Source organism: Saccopteryx bilineata, chromosome 5, assembly GCF_036850765.1.
Source record: "Saccopteryx bilineata isolate mSacBil1 chromosome 5, mSacBil1_pri_phased_curated, whole genome shotgun sequence".
NCBI classification, from domain to species: domain Eukaryota; kingdom Metazoa; phylum Chordata; class Mammalia; order Chiroptera; family Emballonuridae; genus Saccopteryx; species Saccopteryx bilineata.
The window spans coordinates 182683242-182704691 of record NC_089494.1 but is presented as its reverse complement, the minus strand read 5'-3'; the positions used below and the strand labels follow the sequence as shown (position 1 = coordinate 182704691).

General features: G+C 36.5%; 1 protein-coding gene across 1 annotated transcript in view; it reads right to left on the bottom strand.

Moving 5' to 3' along the window:
- Nucleotides 1–223: 223 nt before the first annotated feature.
- Nucleotides 224–21450, bottom strand: part of EIF4E (eukaryotic translation initiation factor 4E) — a 57351-nt gene continuing 36124 nt past the window's right edge. Inside the window, exons 3-7 of the mRNA XM_066280924.1 lie at nt 17386–17481; nt 12973–13036; nt 11649–11762; nt 9604–9743; nt 224–1314 (exon numbers count right to left, since the gene is read on the bottom strand). Coding sequence (XP_066137021.1) covers nt 1200–1314; nt 9604–9743; nt 11649–11762; nt 12973–13036; nt 17386–17481 — 529 coding nt within the window. The 3' untranslated portion in view covers nt 224–1199. The remainder of the gene's footprint in view (nt 1315–9603; nt 9744–11648; nt 11763–12972; nt 13037–17385; nt 17482–21450) is intronic.

The following is a 21450-nucleotide window of genomic DNA, read 5'->3' as shown; positions in this document are numbered from 1 at the left end:
TACTTCATAAAAATCAAAGATAGCCACTACATCTATTTAATTACATATATATGATGCTACCTATTCAATTTATTAAAAACTGTAATAAACATAATAATCAAACTAGTGCTCCAAATTTAAACTGTTCATGTGGAAGACACTACAAGAGTAAACAATAGAGACTGCCTTGCAATAAGAAGTACAAATGTCTTCTTACAGAGATGGAGAAATAAAAGGACAAATCTTGTTGTCTAAAAGACAATTCACTGTACACATTTTATTTACAGTTTTGTACACTGTCTTAATATGAATGGGACCACTTTTCTACTTGAGCCATTTTATAACCAAAGCAAAGTAACCTAAGTAATACAAAGTGTTAAAATACAGCATAAAGATACAAAACAGACATACTAATTCTAATTAGGAATGTAATTACGATGTTACATTTTTTATAATCCACAATTGTTTAGGAAATCACACAAACATAGATCACTGATTTGAATGAAATGCATAAATTTGTAGCAAAGCTTTGTAGTTACAAAAAAAACAAAAAATTACCAAAGAATGCCCAAAATTAATGTTTATTCCACCTTTGTGTCATATTCCTGGATCCTTCACCAATGTTACATGAGGAAAAAAACCAAAAGCAAAACAAATGAAAAAGTGAAATCAGAATCACTAATGTTATCAAGTAGGGAAACAAATAAATTAAAATCTAGCAGCCATCAGCAAGAGTACAGCAGATAATGCTGTAAAAAGAAACAAAGAAAATTGCTAGAAAACTGTATGCATCATATTCTTTCAAACCAGCAAAATATGCTCCCATATACAATGGAACATAAACAGAATTCTTTTCCTGTAAGTATAGAAATGCAAGTTCTTTTTGAACATTGTGGATGGGTAAAATGTGTTTGTAATGGTAATTATTCTATTACAGAGTGGGCGAGAAACATATTAATGGATTCTGGGGACGGTGTGTACTGTAATTCTTTGATTGGGTATGTGGACACTAGCCAAAATAAAAATAAAAATAAAAATAAAAGAGATGAACACAGAAGTACAAGACAAAGGCAAATGAGACTTCTCTTATATCTTTGCAACATTTAGATGGAAATCAAATTTAAATGCAGTCCACTCTGCTTTTGAAGAGGCTTTGGTTCAGCTCCCAAATCTCGATTGCTTGACGCAGTCTCCTATGAGAATACTCAGAAGGTGTCTTCTTAAACAACAAACCTATTTTTAGTGGTGGAGCCGCTCTTAGTAGCTGTGTCTGCATGGGACTGATAACCAATCACTATCTTTGGAGGAAGTCCTAACCTTTCCTTGTATACCCTCCTAGAAGAAAGAGAAGAAAAGTAGTATTACTTTTTATTCATACATGCAAATTCAGTATTATAAGAAAAATAACTAGCCTACAGAGTAAGAAAAGAAATTGCATACCCTTTTCCTTTTAGCAAAATTTACTCTTCATTTTCACAACAATCTTGGTTAATCATTCAACCAATATTTGAGTCTACTATATATCAGCTACTGTGGTAATTATTAATAAATCAATAATAAAGCAGGGACAGTTCCTAAGCTCAGAGTTTGTAGTATTTGATTATCTATAAACAAATAATCACAAATTTATACATGGTGGAGCTGTAATACATTATAATTAACATTAAAAGTAAAATCAAGCCTGACTAGGCAATAGTGCAGTGAATGGAGTGTCGGACTGGGATGCAGAGGACTTAGGTTCAAAACCCTGAAGTCACTAGCTTGAATGTGGGCTCATCCAGCTTAAGCACGGGCTCACCAGCTTGAGCTCGGGATCATAGACAGGACCCCACGGGGGGCACTGGCTTGAGCCCAAAGGTTGCTGGTGTAAAGCCCAAGGTCGCTGGTTTTGAGCAACGGGGCACTCGTTCTCCTGTAGCCCCCTGGTCAAGGCACATATAAGAAAGCAATCACTGAATAATTAAGGAGCTGCAACAAAAAATTGATGCTTCTCAGCTCTCTCCCTTCCTGTCTGTCTGTCCCTATCTGTCTTAATAAAAAAAAAGGAAAATCAATTACATACACATGTTTATTTAAATTATCTGATCTAAAAATGCTACAATTATATTTTATATACAAACCCTAGTAAATACTGTATGGTACTGCACAATTCCATTTACCATACCTATTACAAAATTACACACACAAAAATTAAACATTTAAGGCAATTTTTTTTATATTTTCTGGGTAATTTGGAACATAATTTCTACTTTATATACTAACTCTTCAACCTAACTTTCAAATAAGATGTGACACTATTTTAAGAACAAAATGTGTAAAGGTCCAAAGCAGATATGTATAGGGGCTGTGACACTATAAAATAAGGAGCTAATCTCATCTGTGAAATTATAGCACTCTCCCTTTTAAAAGCCATAAGGTCAAGAGTGTAGTGCCAAGAGAATGAAGCACATCTGAATGCTGACAACCAAAATTAAGGCTGCACAGCTACAACTAATAAGGGAAGTGAGTATGGGAGAAGGATGACAAGGAATCTGGATCTTTAGTCTAAGAAAAAATAGCACCAAAATTAAATAAAAATAAAAGGATATACATTTTCATGGAACCAAATTCCCCAGTATGACACTAAGATAGTTTTATACTCTGCCCTCCAAAAGATTTCAATCCCTTCCCTCGATGAAGGCATCTAAAAACAATTTTATAACTAAAATTATAACCTTTATCTTTAGATTTACATTATGACACAACGTATTCCCTTCAGTTACAGTAAATCATCAAAAATGCCAGAAAGCAAGAGCACCGAGCCACATAACTTAAGACGGGTGGAGAAAAAAAAATCTATCCTTAGAAGTCAAATGTTTTATCAAGGTTTCAAAACTTTTAATATTGAGACAAATACAAATTTTTCAGAGAGAAGAAATTAATACTTAATTTCTTTAACTTGTTTTCAAAGAAATATAAAACTCCCACAATTAAGTTTTGATGCTGACAGAAAGATTAGAAATATATTGACAAATCAACAACCAACTCCTTTCTCTTACAGAAATGTACAGAATGAGATCATTTAATTCAGAAAGAAGTTAAAGAATTCATGTCTAAAAAATCACACACAAAGGATGAACCATTTTGGCTCTGCATGGTCGGCCCATCTGCTTCTCCACCTCACCCCCTCTCCTTCCTCTCTCTCTCTCTCTCTTTCTTCCCCTCTGGCAGCCACGGCTCCATTGGAGCTAAGTTGGCCCAGGCGCTAAGGATGGCTCTATGAGCTCCACCTCAGTCACTAGAATGGCCCCAGATGCAAGGGAGCAATGCTCCAGATGGGCAGAGCATCGCCCCCTGGTGAGCATGCTGGGTGGATCCCGGTTGGGCACATGTGGGAGTCTGTTCGCTTCCTCGCTTCTAACTTTGTAAAAATACAAAAACAAAAAACAATTAACTATTTTATGAACTACAATCAATATTTACTTTTAACACAAAATTTAAAATCAAATTTTACTAATTTAAATGCAGTAAGAAAATCCTAGTTACTATTTTACATTGATATCTAGAGCTAGGGGGAAAAGACAGTTAACTTTTGTAAAGAATGTTTACCAAAAAAATTTAAGCCTTAGAGATACAAGTTTTAAACATACACAAAACCAAGATAATATCACTTAAATTTCAATAAAAACTTTATGTACAATATACACAAACAGGCACAAAATATATGTACAATATTCATCAATACTAACTGGAATATTATGAGTATTATACACTTAGCACTACAATTTTGAAGTAGAAAAAGATATATTCTCATTTGATAGATTAATATGCCACATGTCAAAATAGATAAAAGTATTCTTAAAGACAATACAATTAGGAGATCAGTAAACAAGACTATCACCTGTTAAGAAAACAAACAAATCAAGACTTCAAAGTGGCCCAAAACCGAAAGTGGGTAACAAATAATAGCTGATACAAATCCAAGAAGACCTAGAAATAACACAATTGAAAATTGGAGGCAGACAACACCAAGCCTAGACTCAACCAGATCTACAAACAAAACACCCAAACACAGACATTATGAGAGGACAAAGCAGTGCAATCCAAATGAAACCACAAGAGAAACCTTCAAGAGATGAACTGAGTGATATGGAAATAACCAAACTTCTGGATGTGGAGTTCAAAATAATGATTGTAAGGATACTTTGGGACCTTAGAACAAAAATGGATGTTCATTACGAACCCCTAAATAAAGAAATAGCAAATATAAAAAAGGATATTGAAATATTAAAAATGAATCAGTCAGAGATGACAAACACAATATCAGAAATGAAGACCACAATGGAAGGAATTAAAAACAGGGCGGATAGAGCTGAGTATCAAATCAGTGAGATGGAGGATAACTCGAATGAAGGCAAGAAAGCAGAGAAGAAAAAAAGAAAAGAGACTCAAAAAGTCTGAGGAAATGCTGAGAGAGCTCTGTGACAATATGAAGAGAAATAACATCCGCATCATAGGGGTTCCTGAAGAATAACAGAAAGAACAAGGGATAGAGACTTTGTTCAATCATATCATAGCTGAAAACTTCCCTAAATTAATGCAGCAGAAACTCTCACAAGTTCAAGAAGCACAGAGAACTCCATTAAAGAGAAACCCAAAGAAACCTACACCAAGACACATCATAATTAAAATACCAAAGCTAAGTGATAAAGAGAAAATATTAAAAGCTGCAAGAGAAAAAAAGCTATCACCTACAAAGGAGCCCCCATAAGGATGACATCAGACTTCTGAACAGAAACACTTGAGGCCAGAGGGAATGGCAAGAAATATTCAAAGTAATGCAGAACAAGAATCTACAACCAAGGCTACTTTATCCAACAAGGCTATCATTTAAAATTGAAGGAGAAATAAAAAGCTTTCCAGACAAAAAAGAACAAGGAATTCATTACAACCAAATCAATGCTGCAGGAAATGTTAAGGGACATGGTATAAACAGATCAAAGTGGAAAAAGAACATAGCAGAAGAGGAATACAGCTTTAAAGAATAAAATGGAAATAAATAACTACATATCAGTAATAACCTTAAATGTAAATGGATTAAATGATCCAATCAAAAGACATAGGGTAGCTGCATGGATAAGAAAACAGGACCCGTACATATGCTATCTAAAAGAGACACACCTTAAAACAAAAGATGCACATAGACTGAAGGTAAAAGGATGGAAAAAAAAACTTTATGCAAATGGAAATGAAAAAAAAGCTGGGGTAGCAATACTTATATCAGACAAAATGGATTTTAAAACAAAGAATATAGTAAGAGATAAAGAAGGCCACTATATAATGATAAAGGGAGCAATCCAACAGGAAGATATAACTATTATAAATATCTAAACACCTAATATAGGGACACCTAAATATATAAAGCAGACTTTGATAGATATAAAGAGTGAGATCAACAGCAATACTATAATAGTAGGGGATTTAAATACTCCACTAACATTACTAGATAGATCCTCAAGAAAGAAAATTAACAAAGAAACAGCAGACTTAAAGGACACACTAGATCAACTCGATTTACTAGATATCTTCAGAACCTTTCACTCTAAAGGAGCAGAATAAACATTCTTTTCAAGTGCTCATGGTACATTCTCTAGCATAGACCACATGTTAGGGCACAAAAGTGGTCTCAACAAATTTAAGAAGATTGAAATCATATCAAGCACTTTCTCTGATCACAATGGCATGAAACTAGAAATGAACCACAACAGAAAAGCTAAAAAATTCTCAAACACATGGAAACTAAATAGCACGTTGTTAAATAACAAATGGATTAAGAATGAGATCAAAGAAGAAATAAAAAAATTCCTAGAAACAAATGATAATGAGCATACAACAAGTCAAAATTTACGGGACACAGCAAAAGCAGTCCTGAGAGGGAAGTTCATAGCACTACAGGCACACCTTAAGAAAGTGGAAAAAGTTCAAATAAACAACTTAACCCTGCATCTAAAAGAACTAGAAAAATAACAGCAAGTAAAGCCCAAATGTAGTAGAAGGAAGGAAATATTAAAGATCAGAGCAAAATTAATGACAGAGGCTAAAGAAACAATACAGAGGATCAATGAAACTAGGAGCTGGTTCTTTGAAAAGGTAAACAAGATCGCTGAACCTTTAACTAGACTCACCAAGAAAAAAAAGAGAGAGGACTCAAATAAATAAAATTAGAAATGAGAGTGGAGAAATAACAACTGACACAACAGAAATACAAAATATTGTAAGAAATACTATGAAGAACTGTATGCCAAAAAACTAGACAACATAGATAAAATGGACAAATTCCTTGAAACATACAATCTTCCAAATTAATCTGGAAGAATCAGAAAACCTAAACAGACCGATTACACCAAATGAGAACAAAACAGTTATCAAAAAACTCCCAACAAGCCCTGGCCGGTTGGCTCAGCGGTAGAGCGTCGGCCTGGCGTGCGGGGGACCCAGATTCGATTCCCGGCCAGGGCACATAGGAAAAGCGCCCATTTGCTTCTCCACCCGCACCCCCTCCTTCCTCTCTGTCTCTCTCTTCCCCTCCCACAGCCAAGGCTCCATTGGAGCAAAGATGGCCCGGGCACTGGGGATGGCTCCTTGGCCTCTGCCCCAGGTGCTAGAGTGGCTCTGGTCGCGGCAGAACGACACCCCGGAGGGGCAGAGCATCACCCCTGGTGGGCAGAGCGTCGCCCCTGGTGGGCGTGCCGGGTGGATCCTGGTCAGGCACATGCGGGAGTCTGTCTGACTGTCTCTCCCCGTTTCCAGCTTCAGAAAAATACAAAAAAAAAAAAAAACTCCCAACAAAGAAAAGTCTTGGGCCTGATGGCTTCACAAGTGAATTCTACCAAATATTCAAAGAAGAACTGACTCCTATCCTTCTCAAGCTATTTCAAAAAATTCAAGAGGAAGGAAGACTTCCAAGCTCCTTTTATGAGGCGTATAGCATAATAGTGATTCCAAAACCAGGCAAAGACAACACAAAGAAAGAAAATTACAGGCCAATATCCCTGATGAATATAGATGCTAAAATCCTCAACAAAATATTAGCAAACCGGATCCAGCAATATATGAAAAAAATCATACACCATGATCAAGTGGGATTTATTCTGGGGAGGCAAGGCTGGTACAATATCCGCAAATCAATCAATGTGATTCATCACATAAACAAAAGGAAGGAGAAAAACCACATGATAATTTCAATAGATGCAGAAAAAGCATTTGATAAAGTCCAGCACCCATTCATGATCAAAACTCTCAGCAAAGTGGGAATACAGGGAACATACCTCAACACGATAAAAGTCATCTATGACAAACCCACAGCCAAGATCTTACTCAATGGGCAAAAATTAAAAGCAATCCCCTTAAGATCAGGAACAAGGCAGGGGTGCCCCCTTTCACCACTCTTATTCAACATAGTCCTGGAAGTCCTAGCCAGAGCAATCAGACAAGAAGAAGAAATAAAAGACATTCAAGTTGGAAAAGAAGAAGTAAAACTATCATTATTTACAGATGATATGATATTGTATATAGAAAACCCTAAAGTCTCAGTCAAAAAACTACTGGACCTGATAAATGAATTCAGCAAAGTGGCAGAATATAAAATTAATACTCAGAAATCAGACGCATTTTTATACGCCAACAATGAACAATCAGAAAGAGAAATTAAGGAAACAATCCCCTTCACAATTACAACCAAAAAAATAAAGTACCTAGGAGTAAATTTAACCAAGGAGACTAAAGACTTGTACTTGGAAAATTATAAAACATTGATAAAAGAAATCAAGGAAAATAGAAAAAAAGGGGAAGCACATACCCTGCTCATGATTAGGAAGAATAAACATTATTAAAATGTCTATACTACCCAAAGCAATCTATAAATTCAATGCAATACCAATTAAAATACCAATGACATACTTCAAAGATATAGATCACATATTCCAAAAATTTATATGGAACCAAAAAAGAACACGAATAGCCTCAGCAATCTTAAAAAGAATAAAGGGGGAGTTATCACACTTCTTGATATCAAGTTATACTACAAAGCCATTGTACTCAAAACAGCCTGGTACTGGCCTAAGAACAGGCATATAGATCAGTGGAACAGAACAGAAAACCCAGTAATAAACCTACAGCTCTATGGACAACTGATATTTGACAAAGGAGGTAAGGAAATACAATGGAGTAAAGACAGCCTCTTCTACAAATGGTGTTGGGAAAATTGGACAGCTACTTGCAAAAAAATGAAACTAAACCACCAACTTACACCATTCACAAAAATAAACTCAAAATGGGTAAAAGACTTAAACGTAAGCAGTGAAACCATAAGCATCTCTAGAAAACATAGGCAGTAAGCTCTCTGATATCTATCTCAGCGATGTATTTGCTGATTTATATCCACGGGCAAGTGAAACAAAAGACAGGATAAACAAATGGGACTATATCAAACTAAAAATCTTTTGCACAGCTAAGGACAATAACAACAGAATAAAAAGACAAACTACACAAACTACACAATGGGAGAACATATTTGACAATACGTCTGATAAGGGGTTAATAACCAAAATTTATAAAGAACTTGTAAATCTCAACACCAGAAAGACAAAAAATCCAATCAAAAAATGGGCAAAAGAAACGAATAGACACTTCTCTAAAGAGGACATACAGATGGTCAATAGGCATATGAAAAAATGCTCAACATCACTAATCATTAGAGAAATGCAAATTAAAACCACAATGAGATATCACCTCACACCAGTCAGAATGGCGCTCATCAACAAAACAACACAGAATAAGTGCTGGCGAGTGTGTGGAGAAAAGGGAACCCTCCTGCACTGCTGGTGGGAATGCAGGCTGGAGCAGCCACTGTGGAAAACAGTATGGAGATTCCTCAAAAAATTGAAAATCGAACTGCCTTTTGACCCAGCCATCCCACTTTTAGGAATATACCCTAAGAACACCATAGAACTGTTCCAAAAGGAGAAATGCACCCCCATGTTTGTGGCAGCACTGTTCACAATAGCGAAGATCTGGAAACAGCTCAAGTGTCTGTCAGAGGAGGAGTGGATTAAAAAGCTTTGGGACATATATACTATGGAATACTACTCAGCCATAAGAAATGATGACATTGGATAATTTACAATAACATGGATGGACCTTGATAACATTTTACGGAGTGAAATAAGTAAATCAGAAAAAACTAAGAACTATATGAATCTATATATAGATGGGACATAAAAATGAGACTCAGAGACATGGACAAGAATGTGATGGTAAGGGAGGGGGGATGGGGCGGGAAGGTGAGAGAGGGGGTGGGGGCAGGGGAGGGGCTCAAAGAAAACCAGATAGAAGGTGACAGAAGACAATTTGACTTTGGGTGAGGGGTATACAGCATCATCAAATGTCAAAATACTCTGGAGATGTTTTCTCTCAATATATGTCCCTGATTTATCAATGTCACTGTATTAAATTTAATTAAAAAAAAGACAATACAATTAAAAATGTAATGTTCCACAAATAAAAGTACTTCTAAAACTACAAATAAAAATACTCTGCTTTTGGGTATCTTAATATATTAAAGGAAATACACAAAGCAAAACTCACCCTATATGTTGAACAGCTTCTCTGTTTTCACATTCAGTAGTCCATATTGCTATCTTATCACCTTTAGCTCTAACATTAACAACAGCTCCACATACATCATCACTGTAGTCATCAAAAGATTCTCCAATAAGGCACAGCAGCTTAAAAACAAAACACAATCCCAAATTATATCCAATAGATTATTAAGTTTATTCAACTGCAAATGTCTCATATATTTGTATACATAAAAAACTAACAACAGTTTTTCAATCAAGAGTTAACTTTTTGAATGTATTTGAATGTATTATATTTATATATACTATTCTTTATCCTGACTTTCAGAAAAATCATTTGCTCCTTCATGTCTTTGGTTAATATTAAGAACATTAAGAGTTGTTTTGCCTGACCAGGTAGTGGCAAGTGGACAGAGCGTCGGACTGGGATGTGGAAGACCCAGGTTCGAGACCCCAAGGTTGCTAGCTTGAGGCGGGCTCATCTGGTTTGAGCAAAAGCTAACCAGCTTGAGCCCAAGGTCGCTGGCTCGAGCAAGGGGTTACTCGGTCTGCTGAAGGCCCATGGTCAAGGCACATATGAGAAAGTAATCAATGAACAACTAAAGTGTTGCAACGCGCAACGAAAAACTAATAATTGATGCTTCTCATCTCTCTGTTCCTATCTATCTGTTCCTGTCCCCTCTCTCTGACTCTCTTTCTCTAAAAAAAAGAAGGAAAAAAAAAGTTGTTTTAACTGTTTCAGCAATTTGGGCAAATGATGTCTGAACCTGTATAAAAGGCATGTTATTAATATTTACTTGCTATACTGTTGCTTAGTTAGTACTTGCCTGATTCTTGCTGTTTTTCCAAAACACTTTCTAATATTGAATTGTAGAAAATATACAAACATTAAATTTACAAATATAACCATTTTTGATAATATAGTTCAGTGGCATTAAGTATATTCACAATACTGGGCAACCATCACCATCATCTCCAGAACTTTTGTCATCTTCCAAACTGACACGACTTTTTAACGTAGAATTCTAAAATAGTATTTATTTATAATCTCTCCCAAAAGCAAAAGTAAGCCTCTTCTTTAAAAAAGAAAATCACTCAAATCTGTATTAAATGTTTCACTCAAATACTAACTATAAACAAAAGAGATTATAATTCCTGCTCCTAAAAGCTTGAGGTTTAAAACCTCTCACAGTAGAAAATGCCCATTATCTTGAATTTAATATATATGAAGCCAGAAGTTCCTATTGAGACAAATAAGCTGAATGACATCAAGCTACAATTTTGTTTGCCTCATTGATCTAAAAAGTTTAGTATATAAAACAATACTCTAAGAGGGTTGTAAGATGTTAAATGCCTGTCGAAGCCTGTGCAGTCCTTCAAAGGAGCTGTGGAAGTCCAGGGGCTCTGTGCTCGTCATGACCCTCCCTGTCTTTCTGATTCCTCTTTTCCTCCCCCCCTCCCCCCCTTCACATTATACAAAATGTGAGGTTCTATACTTTTGAAGTTAATGTAATAATCAGAATGAGCTTGTTGAGGAAGGTCAGAATCAACTGCCAATCACTTTATATCTGATTTGTAATGTGGCAAGAGGTTTCACTATACTAGCATGTATAATACACAGGACTCACAGGATAGAACAAAATTAATTACTGGCTTAGATTTTCTAGAGTGGGCATCTTTATCTCTTCTTTGATTAAAAAAATCAATGTAAAACATAATGTAAATTAGTTTTAGTATTTCAATATTCCAAAACTGTTTTACTCTTTTATTTCTTTAGTTTTTAGAATAGTGAGTTTGGGAGGTTTCTCTGGTAATTAAGCTCCTCAAGATCTTAATTATTTTTATTTATTCATTCATTTTAGAGAAGAGAGACAGAGAGAGAGAGACAGAGAGAGAGAGAGAAGGGGAAAGGAGCAGGAAGCATCAACTCCCCTATGTGCCTTGACCAGGCAAGCCCAGGGTTTTGAACCAGCGACCTAAGCGTTCCAGGTCAACGCTTGATCCACTGCGCCACTACAGGTCAGGCCACTGTCTTATTATTTAAAACCTTACTGTCTCTAGCCAAAAGCGATCGAGATCACTTCGTCTCTGCTGTTTGTTCAATGTAATTAGCCATCGTCCTCCTCGTTTGTTTTTCTCATCTTCCCACATAGGCTTAATACCATCCTATAAGGTTAGAAGAGAACAATATTAGACAATGTTACTTTAAGAGATCATCACTAGAAACAGCAAGCAATACCCTGTCAACTTTTTACTTTATTCCCCATAAAACTATTATGGATGGAGAAAAAACAAAACAAAACAAAACAAAACAAAACAAAAAACCATATAGGACTTAAAGCCAGAGGCATGGATGGGACCGCAGAATTAGAGTACTGACTTAAGGACTAATTAGCTATCAAACCTTGGGTTTCATTTTATTTGGAGGTTCTTAAACATTCTGAGTAAGAAGTTTTGAGAAGCTACATATACTTCTATACCTAGAAAAACATGCAAAACTTATGCACAACTTATGCAATTTCAAAGAATTAAGGAATGCCTCATCTCTTAATACCTGATAAAACCCATTTATAAATAGCTCAGGACCCACATACCCCATGTTAACAATTCCTGACACGCGAGGACATAAAGTGCAGCATAAGAAATACAGTCAATAATACTGTGAAAACTATGTACAGTGCCAGGTGGGTACTTAAAAGGTCAGGCATTAAGGATACACTTTGTCAAGTATCTGCCTAACCACTATGCTGTATACCTGAAATTAATACATAATAATATTTAATGTAAACTATAACTGGAAAAAAAAAATTCCTGACCAGCTCTGGATTTCGGTCTACTCAAATACATAAAGGAGAGATCAGACGGGACAGTCAAAGCACTCTGCCAGTACATGCCCATGGAGGCAAGACTTTCACTTAATTCACTTACCATATTTTTTGCTCCATAAGAAGCACCCCCCAAAAAAATGCCTGTACGTCTTACGGAGCAAATAATATGGTATTTTATTAAATATTTTAATACACCATTTGGTTCAGATTTTTTTTTTTCTCTTATTTTCTTCCTTAAAACCCTAGGTGTGTCTTACAGTCAGGTGCGTCTTATGGAGCGAAAAATATGGTATTTATACTAAACACAGGGGAGAATATATTTCTGCTATACCTAGGAAAGCTAATTTAATTTTTCTCCAAGCATCAGAACATTTCCCATTCCTAAGTTTGTGGCAAAATTTCTTAATGAATACCTGAATGGTCCAGTCTTATAATATACTTACATACATATATATATATATATACACACACACACATATATATATATGTGTGTGTGTGTGTATATATATATATATATATATATATATAAAATCACCAATTAGGCATACCTTAAAAAGTGAGTAGTCACAGCCAGGCATTAAATTACTAGACAACTGGATATGGTTGTACAAACTAGGCAAAAGAAAAGGATAATTATAAACATAGAATATGCAACACAAAGGTTAGGTGCTTATGTTACATTTAGAAAAATATGTTAAAAAATTGAGGTAAGTTTACATTCACTAATTTTTCTATGGATTCAATTTCTGAAATGGGCCAAACAGATCTTAATAATGGTCAGTTCAAGAATTAACATCTGATGACTTAAGAAAATATTTTTAATAATCTTACTCTTATTTTTCTTAGTGAGAGATAAAGAAGGACAGACAGGACCGGACAGACAGGACCAGACAGACAGGAAGGGAAAGAGATGAGAAGCATCAACTCATAGTTGTGGCACCTTAGTTATTCATTGATTGCTTCTCACATGTTCCTTGACTGGGGGGCTCCAGCTGAGCCAGTGACCCCTTGCTCAAGCTAGCAACCTTGGGCTAAAGCCAGCAATTTTGGGGCTCAAGCCAGCGATCACAGGGTCATGTCTATGATCCCACGCTCAAGTTGACATGACAACCCTGTGTTCAAGCTGGTGAGCCTGCGCTCAAGCAGGATAAGTTCATGTTCAAGCTGGCAACCTTGAGGTTTCGAACATGGGTCCTCAGTGTCCCAGGCCAATGTTCTATCCACTGTGCCACCACCTGGTCAGGCTAATAATGTTATTCTGACAAAATATATTTTGATTTATTAGTTAAAACTCAGTGCGTTTATATATAAGAAACTGAGATTAGGGGTATGATGTGGCTTTAAATAGATGAAAAAATTTATGAGGCTAATGAGCAATTTTAAACACATAAAAAGATAAGTCAAAAGAAAAAGACTGACTGGTGATGGCACAGTGGATAGTGTTCAGCTGAGATTCTGAGGTCACAGATTCAAAATCCTGAGCGTAGTATCACTGACATGAGCCCAAGGTCACTGGCTTGAGCAAGGGTTCACTGACTTGGCTTGAGCCCCCCAACACCCCCCCCATGTCAAGGCATGTATGAAAAGCAATCAATGAACAGCTAAAATGATGCAACCAAGAGTTGATGCTTCTCATTCATTTCTCTCCCTTCCTCTCTCTCTCTCTCAAAAAAAAAAAAAAAAAATGAGATAAAGGAAAGGAGTATCTTGACCATCAGCATAGCATTGTATGGCTGAAACAAGCCACCATTATTATCCTTGAAAGTATCTAAGAGTATAGAACAGACCAATGGTTTCCAAACATGACAGACTTACTAGTTAGTTGGCATAATAATCATCTGGAGAGCTTTAAAACATAAAACAGTAACACCAATTCCAGGCCACACTCCTTGGGAATTTAACCCCTTAATGTTGGGTGAAACCCTGGAATCTTTATTTCTAGACTATTACCTAAAAATCAATGTAACAGTAACAGTTGGGATGACTTAGATATTCACTAGCTTAAAGGTAGAAAGCTAAATCATTTAATATCCTAAAACCTTTTACAGTAAAATTGTTATAAAATTGGCAACAGAGTAGAAATGTTTATGCCTGTCTCCAATATAAGATGTAGAAATCATGACTAGCTATGTTGAAGGATCATAGTATTTATCCTTAGTCAGATTCTCTTGGTTCTGTATTAACCCAGTCTAAGAGTATTTCAAGCAGTTTTCAGAAAGAGTCTGGCATCCCTTGGATCGCACTCTAGAGCAGGGATCCCCAAACTGCGGCCCCCTGAGGCCATTTATCCAGCCCCTGCTGCACTTCACTTCCGGAAGGGGCACCTCTTTCATTGGTGGCGGATGCATCCTATGCTCCTGGAGTACTGTATGTGGCGGCGCTGCAAAGCGCAGCATCGCTCATCTACAGTACTATTTCCGGTGACGCGGGACGCATGCATCACAGCTCCAGAAGCGTGTCATATCACTTGTTACGGCTAGCAGTGACAAATATGGAACCGAACATTGACCATCTCATTAGCCAAAAGCAGGCCCATAGTTCCCACTGAAATACTGATCAGTTTATTTAAATTTACTTGTTCTTTATTTTAAATATTGTATTTGTTCCTGTTTTGTTTTTTTACTTTAAAATAAGATATGTGCAGTGTGCATAAGGATTTGTTCATAGATTTTTTTTTAAAGTCCGGCCCTCCAACGGTCTGAGGGACAGTGAACTGGCCCCCTGTGTAAAAAGTTTGGGAACCCCTGGTCTAGAGCAGGGGTCTCAAACTCGTGGCCCGCCGAACAATTTTGTGCGGCCCGTAGACTAATCCACGAAGTTCAAAATATTTTGGATAAAATTAAGTAAGCCTAGGGGCCTACTTGTATTTTTCATTTCTCTAGCATCCTAGCTAGATATTAGCTTAGTTAACAGCAGTTGTGATGCGAACTACAGTTTCTGGTTGTTTTGTGACACTGAGTAAACTGCATGTATGATTGTGCTTGTTGTACTGATTTTTTTTTTGTTTTCAACTGCAGTGAGAAAAGTGTTGCGTAACAGTTGCCTTTTGTAGACCTAGTGTGGCCCGCCGAACGGCTGTGATCTTGCTCTGCGGCCCACATGCTGAGTTGAGTTTGAGACCCCTGGTCTAGAGGATAACATACAAACCCAATTTGAATGAGACAGTATAAGACCAAGTAAGGTTTGTTGAGTCATTGTACCTAATGATCACTCTTCCTGAACTACATTATCACTGACAACTTCCAACAGACTACAAAAGAGGCCTGGATACTAAGCTTACTATAAAAGCAGCCACCACTATTTTTATAGAATTAATGGATAGTGTGGAAGTAACCTTCTTCAATGGCATTCAAGGTAGAAAAGGTCTCCTCCTTCATGGTGCTGTAAGTTCTCTTAGTAATAAATTTATGAGAATTTGTAATGGCACATTTAAACAGAATCCTAACACTACAGACAGATTAGATAAATCCAAAAGGACTCCACAGTTGTGTACCAAAAAATTTGCTAGAAAATGAGAAGTTGAGAAATGACTTAGATATTTACAGAAAGCTGAAAGATTCCTTTTTGTCTCTCAATAGTAGTATAAAAATCAACTATGCAATGACATTGCTTATACATAACTAACGTGTAGAGCCATATTCTAATCAGAAACACAATTCTGTGCACTGGGGAAAGCCAAACTAGATATATGCCAATCTGATACAGTGAGAGCAATAGTTCAAGACTTGTGCTCCTCCTCCCCCATAGACTGGAAACTGTTTTAGAGTACTCTTGAATCAACACAATTGAAGAAGAAAAATACAATGTTTTGAGGAAGGGCAAAAAAGAATTAACCGCAGTTAAACTAGACCAATAAATTACTGAGGAGTTAAATGTAGTTCTAGTACTTAAATAAAAAAATCCAACACTTTCAATAAAAAGTGAGCACTCAAAGTGGCTAGCTAACAATTTAGTTTTCTCTAGTCAATGGTTGTTTTTTTCCCAGTGACTCAAATGCATACAAAATGCCTATGAGCAAAGCATTAGAAACATACAGAAAAATATTGTTTCTGCCCCAGAGGAAGTATACATGTAGGAATTTTCTGATCATTATCTGTTCTTCTGTATGGAAAGAATACATTCAGGTGATTACATTACAACACAAAAGTAGCATCAAGTATTCTATATACATACAATCTAAAAATATACTAGATGCACAAATTAGAATATTTTAGATAACTGCTAGGTAATTTAAAGTTTTTAAAAATGTTTTTAACAAATTTTATTTTTCAAGTTCTGAAATATGTTCTCCTCAGACATTTTTCAAGTATGACATACTAAATGAACTTTGTTCTTAGAAAATCAATATTCCACATCTTCTTGAGAAAGACTTTATAACTTCTACATTTTAATTTGAAGTCATGCACAGGTGTATGACCGCCCCCCAATCTTTTTGCTAAATCTGAAACAATACCTTAAAATTTTTTCAACTATTTTTATAGGTGATCACAAAGTATAATGAAATTAATAAACAATCTTCACAGACACTGTCAATCTTTGGCAAACCCTGAATATTAAACATTTCAGCTTCTGAAATCTGAGAATTCTTATAGAAAGAAATCCCAGGTGTTAACGCAGAAATAATCTGCAGAAATGAAGAGCTAACAGACTCCGGAGTGCTCAAGTATGGTGCAAATATACCCAGGGAACCAGGAAGGGGAACAAGCTCCACCTAGTTGTGATAATCAAGTGAAGGTCTCTCAGGACCAAAAAGAGAACACGCAGGGCTAAAAGATGGTAAGACTGAAGCTTACTAAAACTGATAAGGAATAATCACAATTTAAAGTTGTGAGAAAACGGCAGACTTCATCTAGATGAATAGTCACTAACTTTTCACTTTAACCTTCATTTTGTAAATATGACTTAAAATGAAAAAACACATACTAATAAAATAAGCATAATAAAATGAACAGGTTACTTACGCCCAAAAGTCTTCAACAGTGTCAAACTCAGAGATCAGCCGAAGGTTTGCTTGCCAAGTTTTGCTTTTATCATTTTTAAAAAACCAGAGTGCCCATCTAAAAATAAAAAGTCAGTGTCAATAAAATTGGAAGTTTTCCATCCATTTTCATTGCAGCATATGTTTATGGATATATAAATAATAAACAAAAGGAGGTAAAACATAAAACATACTAAGTTTTAATCGGCCTTAAAAAGGAAATTATGACAATTGCTACAACATGGATGAACCATGAGGACACTATGTTAAGTGAAATAAGACAGTAAAAAAAACAAATACCATGTGAGTTCATTTTCAAATTCTCAAAGAAAAAAAGAATGGTGGTTGCCAGGGGTTAAAGGGAAGTAAAATAGGGAATTGTTATTTAATGGCGTAGAGCAGGGGTCCCCAAACTAGGGCCCACGGGCCGCATGCGGCCCCCTGAGGCCATTTATCCGCCCCCACCGCACTTCCGGAAGGGGCACCTCTTTCATTGGTGGTCAGTGAGAGGAGCATAGTTCCCATTGAAATACTGGTCAGTTTGTTGATTTAAATTTACTTGTTCTTTATTTTAAATATTGTATTTGTTCCCGTTTTGTTTTTTTACTTTAAAATAAGATATGTGCAGTGTGCATAGGGATTTGTTCATAGTTTTTTTTATAGTCCGGCCCTCCAACGGTCTGAGGGACAGTGAACTGGCCCCCTGTGTAAAAAGTTTGGGGACCCCTGGCATAGAGTTTTAGTTTTGCAAGATGAAAAGAATTCCAGAGACTAGATGCACAACAGTGTGGATTCACTTAACACTACTAAACTGTACATTCATTTTTATTTTTATTTTTTGTGAAAGAGAGCAAGAGAGAAGGACAGACAGGACAGGAGAGAGATGAGAAACATCAACTTGTTGTGACACCTTAGCTCAGGGGTAGTCAACCTTTTTATACCTACCACCCACTTTTGTATCTCTGTTAGTAGTAAAATTTTCTAACCACCCACTGGTTCCACAGTAATGGTGATTATAAAGTAGGGAAATAACTTTACTTTATAAAATTTATAAAGCAGAGTTTCAGCAAGTTAAAGCATATAATAATAATTACTTACTAAGTACTTTATGTCAGATTTTCGCTAAATGTGGCAGAATAAATCTTTATAAAACAACTTACTATAGTTAAACCTATCTTTTTATTTATACTTTGGTTGCTCCACTACCACCCACCATGAAAGCTGCAACGCCCACTAGTGGGCAGTAAGGACCAGGTTGACTACCACTGCCTTAGCTGTTCCATTGCTTTCTCATATGTGCCTGGGGGAGGGGGACTCCAGCTGAGCCATTGACCTTTGGGCTCAAGCCAGTACCATGAGGTCATGTCTCTGATCCCATGCCCAAGCTGGATGAGCCGGTGTTTAAGCCGGCGACCTCAGGGTTTTGAAACTGGGTCCAAAGCATCCCAGGCCAATGCTGTAGCCACTGCATCACTACCTGCTCAGGTTGCACTATACATTTAAAAACTGGTTTATTTTATGTTCTGTGTAATTTATCAAAATTAAAAATAAATCAATAAGTAATTTTAAATGATGGTTATTACAGTGGCAAATGAGTACCTTTCTCTATTTTTCCATTTCATTCACCCCTCAGGAGAATGCACAGAAATTTAGGTTTATTACTGTTTGCTAACTGCTACACTAATCAAGCATAGTAACTTAAGAAAAACACAGGAGAAGCACTTAACCTGAAAGGAAAGTAGAGAAAAGTTTGAGTTTTCCGAAAAACAAAAGAGTACAAGCCAAAGAAATAGAAGTGCTATGAAGAGGAAAAAATATTTAATGTGACTGCTTACTCAAAGACATAAATGGGAAATAACAAAATAAAGGGATTTATTGAGTAATGCTACTGATGTGTTCTACAATAATGTAGACCAGCTTTTTCTATATAGCTGTATATATACTTCTGTTAAAATAGGTTTTACTCTAATACTTTGAAGATAAACTCAAGTTACAAAGTTACACTTAAATGTTATTATCTCAAGGTAATTTATCTTGAGAATTATATGCACTGAATTACTATACCAAAAGTAACTCAAGGGAAATTTCATCTTCTCATTGATAAAATGTTGCCCAAAGACAGGGTTTACAAATGGACGTATTTCACTGACTCTATAACTAATGCTTAACAATCTCAGAAATAAAAATAAGATTCTATCATCTACTTGATGTATTAGTATTTGTCAACCTACTATCAAAGACACAAAAAGCAAAGGGAGAAAACCTATTAAAATATACACAAGTTCAAGTACACTGTAGTCTGGAGTTCTAAAATTAATTTAGTCTTTCCTCAAAACTTCAAAATAGAACTACCATACAATTCAGCAATCCTACCCCTTGGTATTTATTCCAAAAAGAAAGAAAGAAAAGAAAGAAAAGAAAGAAAAGGAAGAAGGGGAGGGGAGGGGAGGGGAGGGGAGGGGAGGGGAGGGGAGGGGAGGGGAGGGGAGGGGAGGGGAGGGGAGGGGAGGGGAGGGGAGGGGAGGGGAGGGGAGGGGAGGGGAGGGGAGGGGAGGGGAGAGTATTTGCAAACTTTTTTATTTTTTATTTTTCTGAAGCTGGAAACAGGGAGGCAGTCAGACAGACTCCTGCACGCGCCCGACCAGGATCCACCCGGCATGCCCACCAGGGGGCGATGTTCTGTTGCATCCAGAGCCATTCTAGTGCCTGAGGCAGAGGCCACAGAGCCATCCCCAGCGCCAGGGACCAACCCTGCTCCAATGGAGCCTTGGCTGCAGGAGGGGAAGAGAGAGACAGAGAGGAAAGAGGGGGGAAGGGGTAGAGAAGCAGATGGGCACTTCTCCTGTGTGCCCTAGGCGGGAATTGAACCTGGGACTCCTGCACACCAGGCCGACGCTCTACCACTGAGCCAACCGGCCAGGGCCTGCAAACTTTTTTAACTCAAAGATATTTGCACCCCCATGTTTACTGCAGCATTACACATATACAATAGTCAATACAAGGAAATAACGTATTATCCATCGATAAATGGATAAAGAAAATATAGTACGTGTGCACACAGACACATACACATAAATATTATTCAGCCATAAAATGAAGAAAGAAATCTTGCTATTTGCAACACCAAAGACAGACCTAAGGGCATTATGCTAAGTGAAATAAGCCAGACAGAGAAAGACAATACCATACACTCTCACTTACATAAAATCTTAAAAAAAAAAAAAAAAAAAAAGCTCATAGATGCCTGGAACACATTGGTGTCTGTAGGGGATGAATGAAGAAGCTCAAAAGATACAAAATTCATTATAAAATAAATATATCATGGAGATGTAATATACAGCATGGTGATACCAGTTAATAATACTGTGTTGCAGATTCAAAAGTTGCTGAGAGTAGATCTTAAAAAGTTTTTATCACAAGAAAAAATTTTGTGATGATGTATGGTAACAGATGCTAAACCCTGTTGTGATCATTTCACAATAATTATAAAATATCAAATCATTATATGTGTTATAAGTCAATTACCAGTATAATTCAATTTAAAGAGCAATAAAATTAGTTTAATCTTTCTTTTTACTGCAGCCAGCCATTAAACATGCAAAGATCTAACTAAACAAAAATGTTTGTACAAGAATGTTCTTAATTTTTGTAAATTTGGAAAATCTTAAGTGCCTATCAACAAGGAATTTTTAAATCAGCAGTTCTCCAAGTGTGGTCTGCAGACCCTAGGGGACTCTAAGACCCTTTCAGGCACTCTAATGAATAAAAGGTATTTTCATAATAATGTGAAGATGTGAGTTTATTTTATATTGTGTTAACAGCTGCATTAATGGTGCAAAAGCAATGGTTGGTAAATCAGCTGGTACCAAAATGTACTAGTAGACACAGTATCTTTCATTATCACCAACTCTTACAATAGCAACACTGTCAGTTTCAGTTGAGAATGCCACTGACGGCACTGGCCCGGTAGCTCAGTTGGTCAGAGTATATTCCGATACGCCAAGGTTGTGGGTTCAATCCCTCATTAGGGTACATACAAGGATCAACC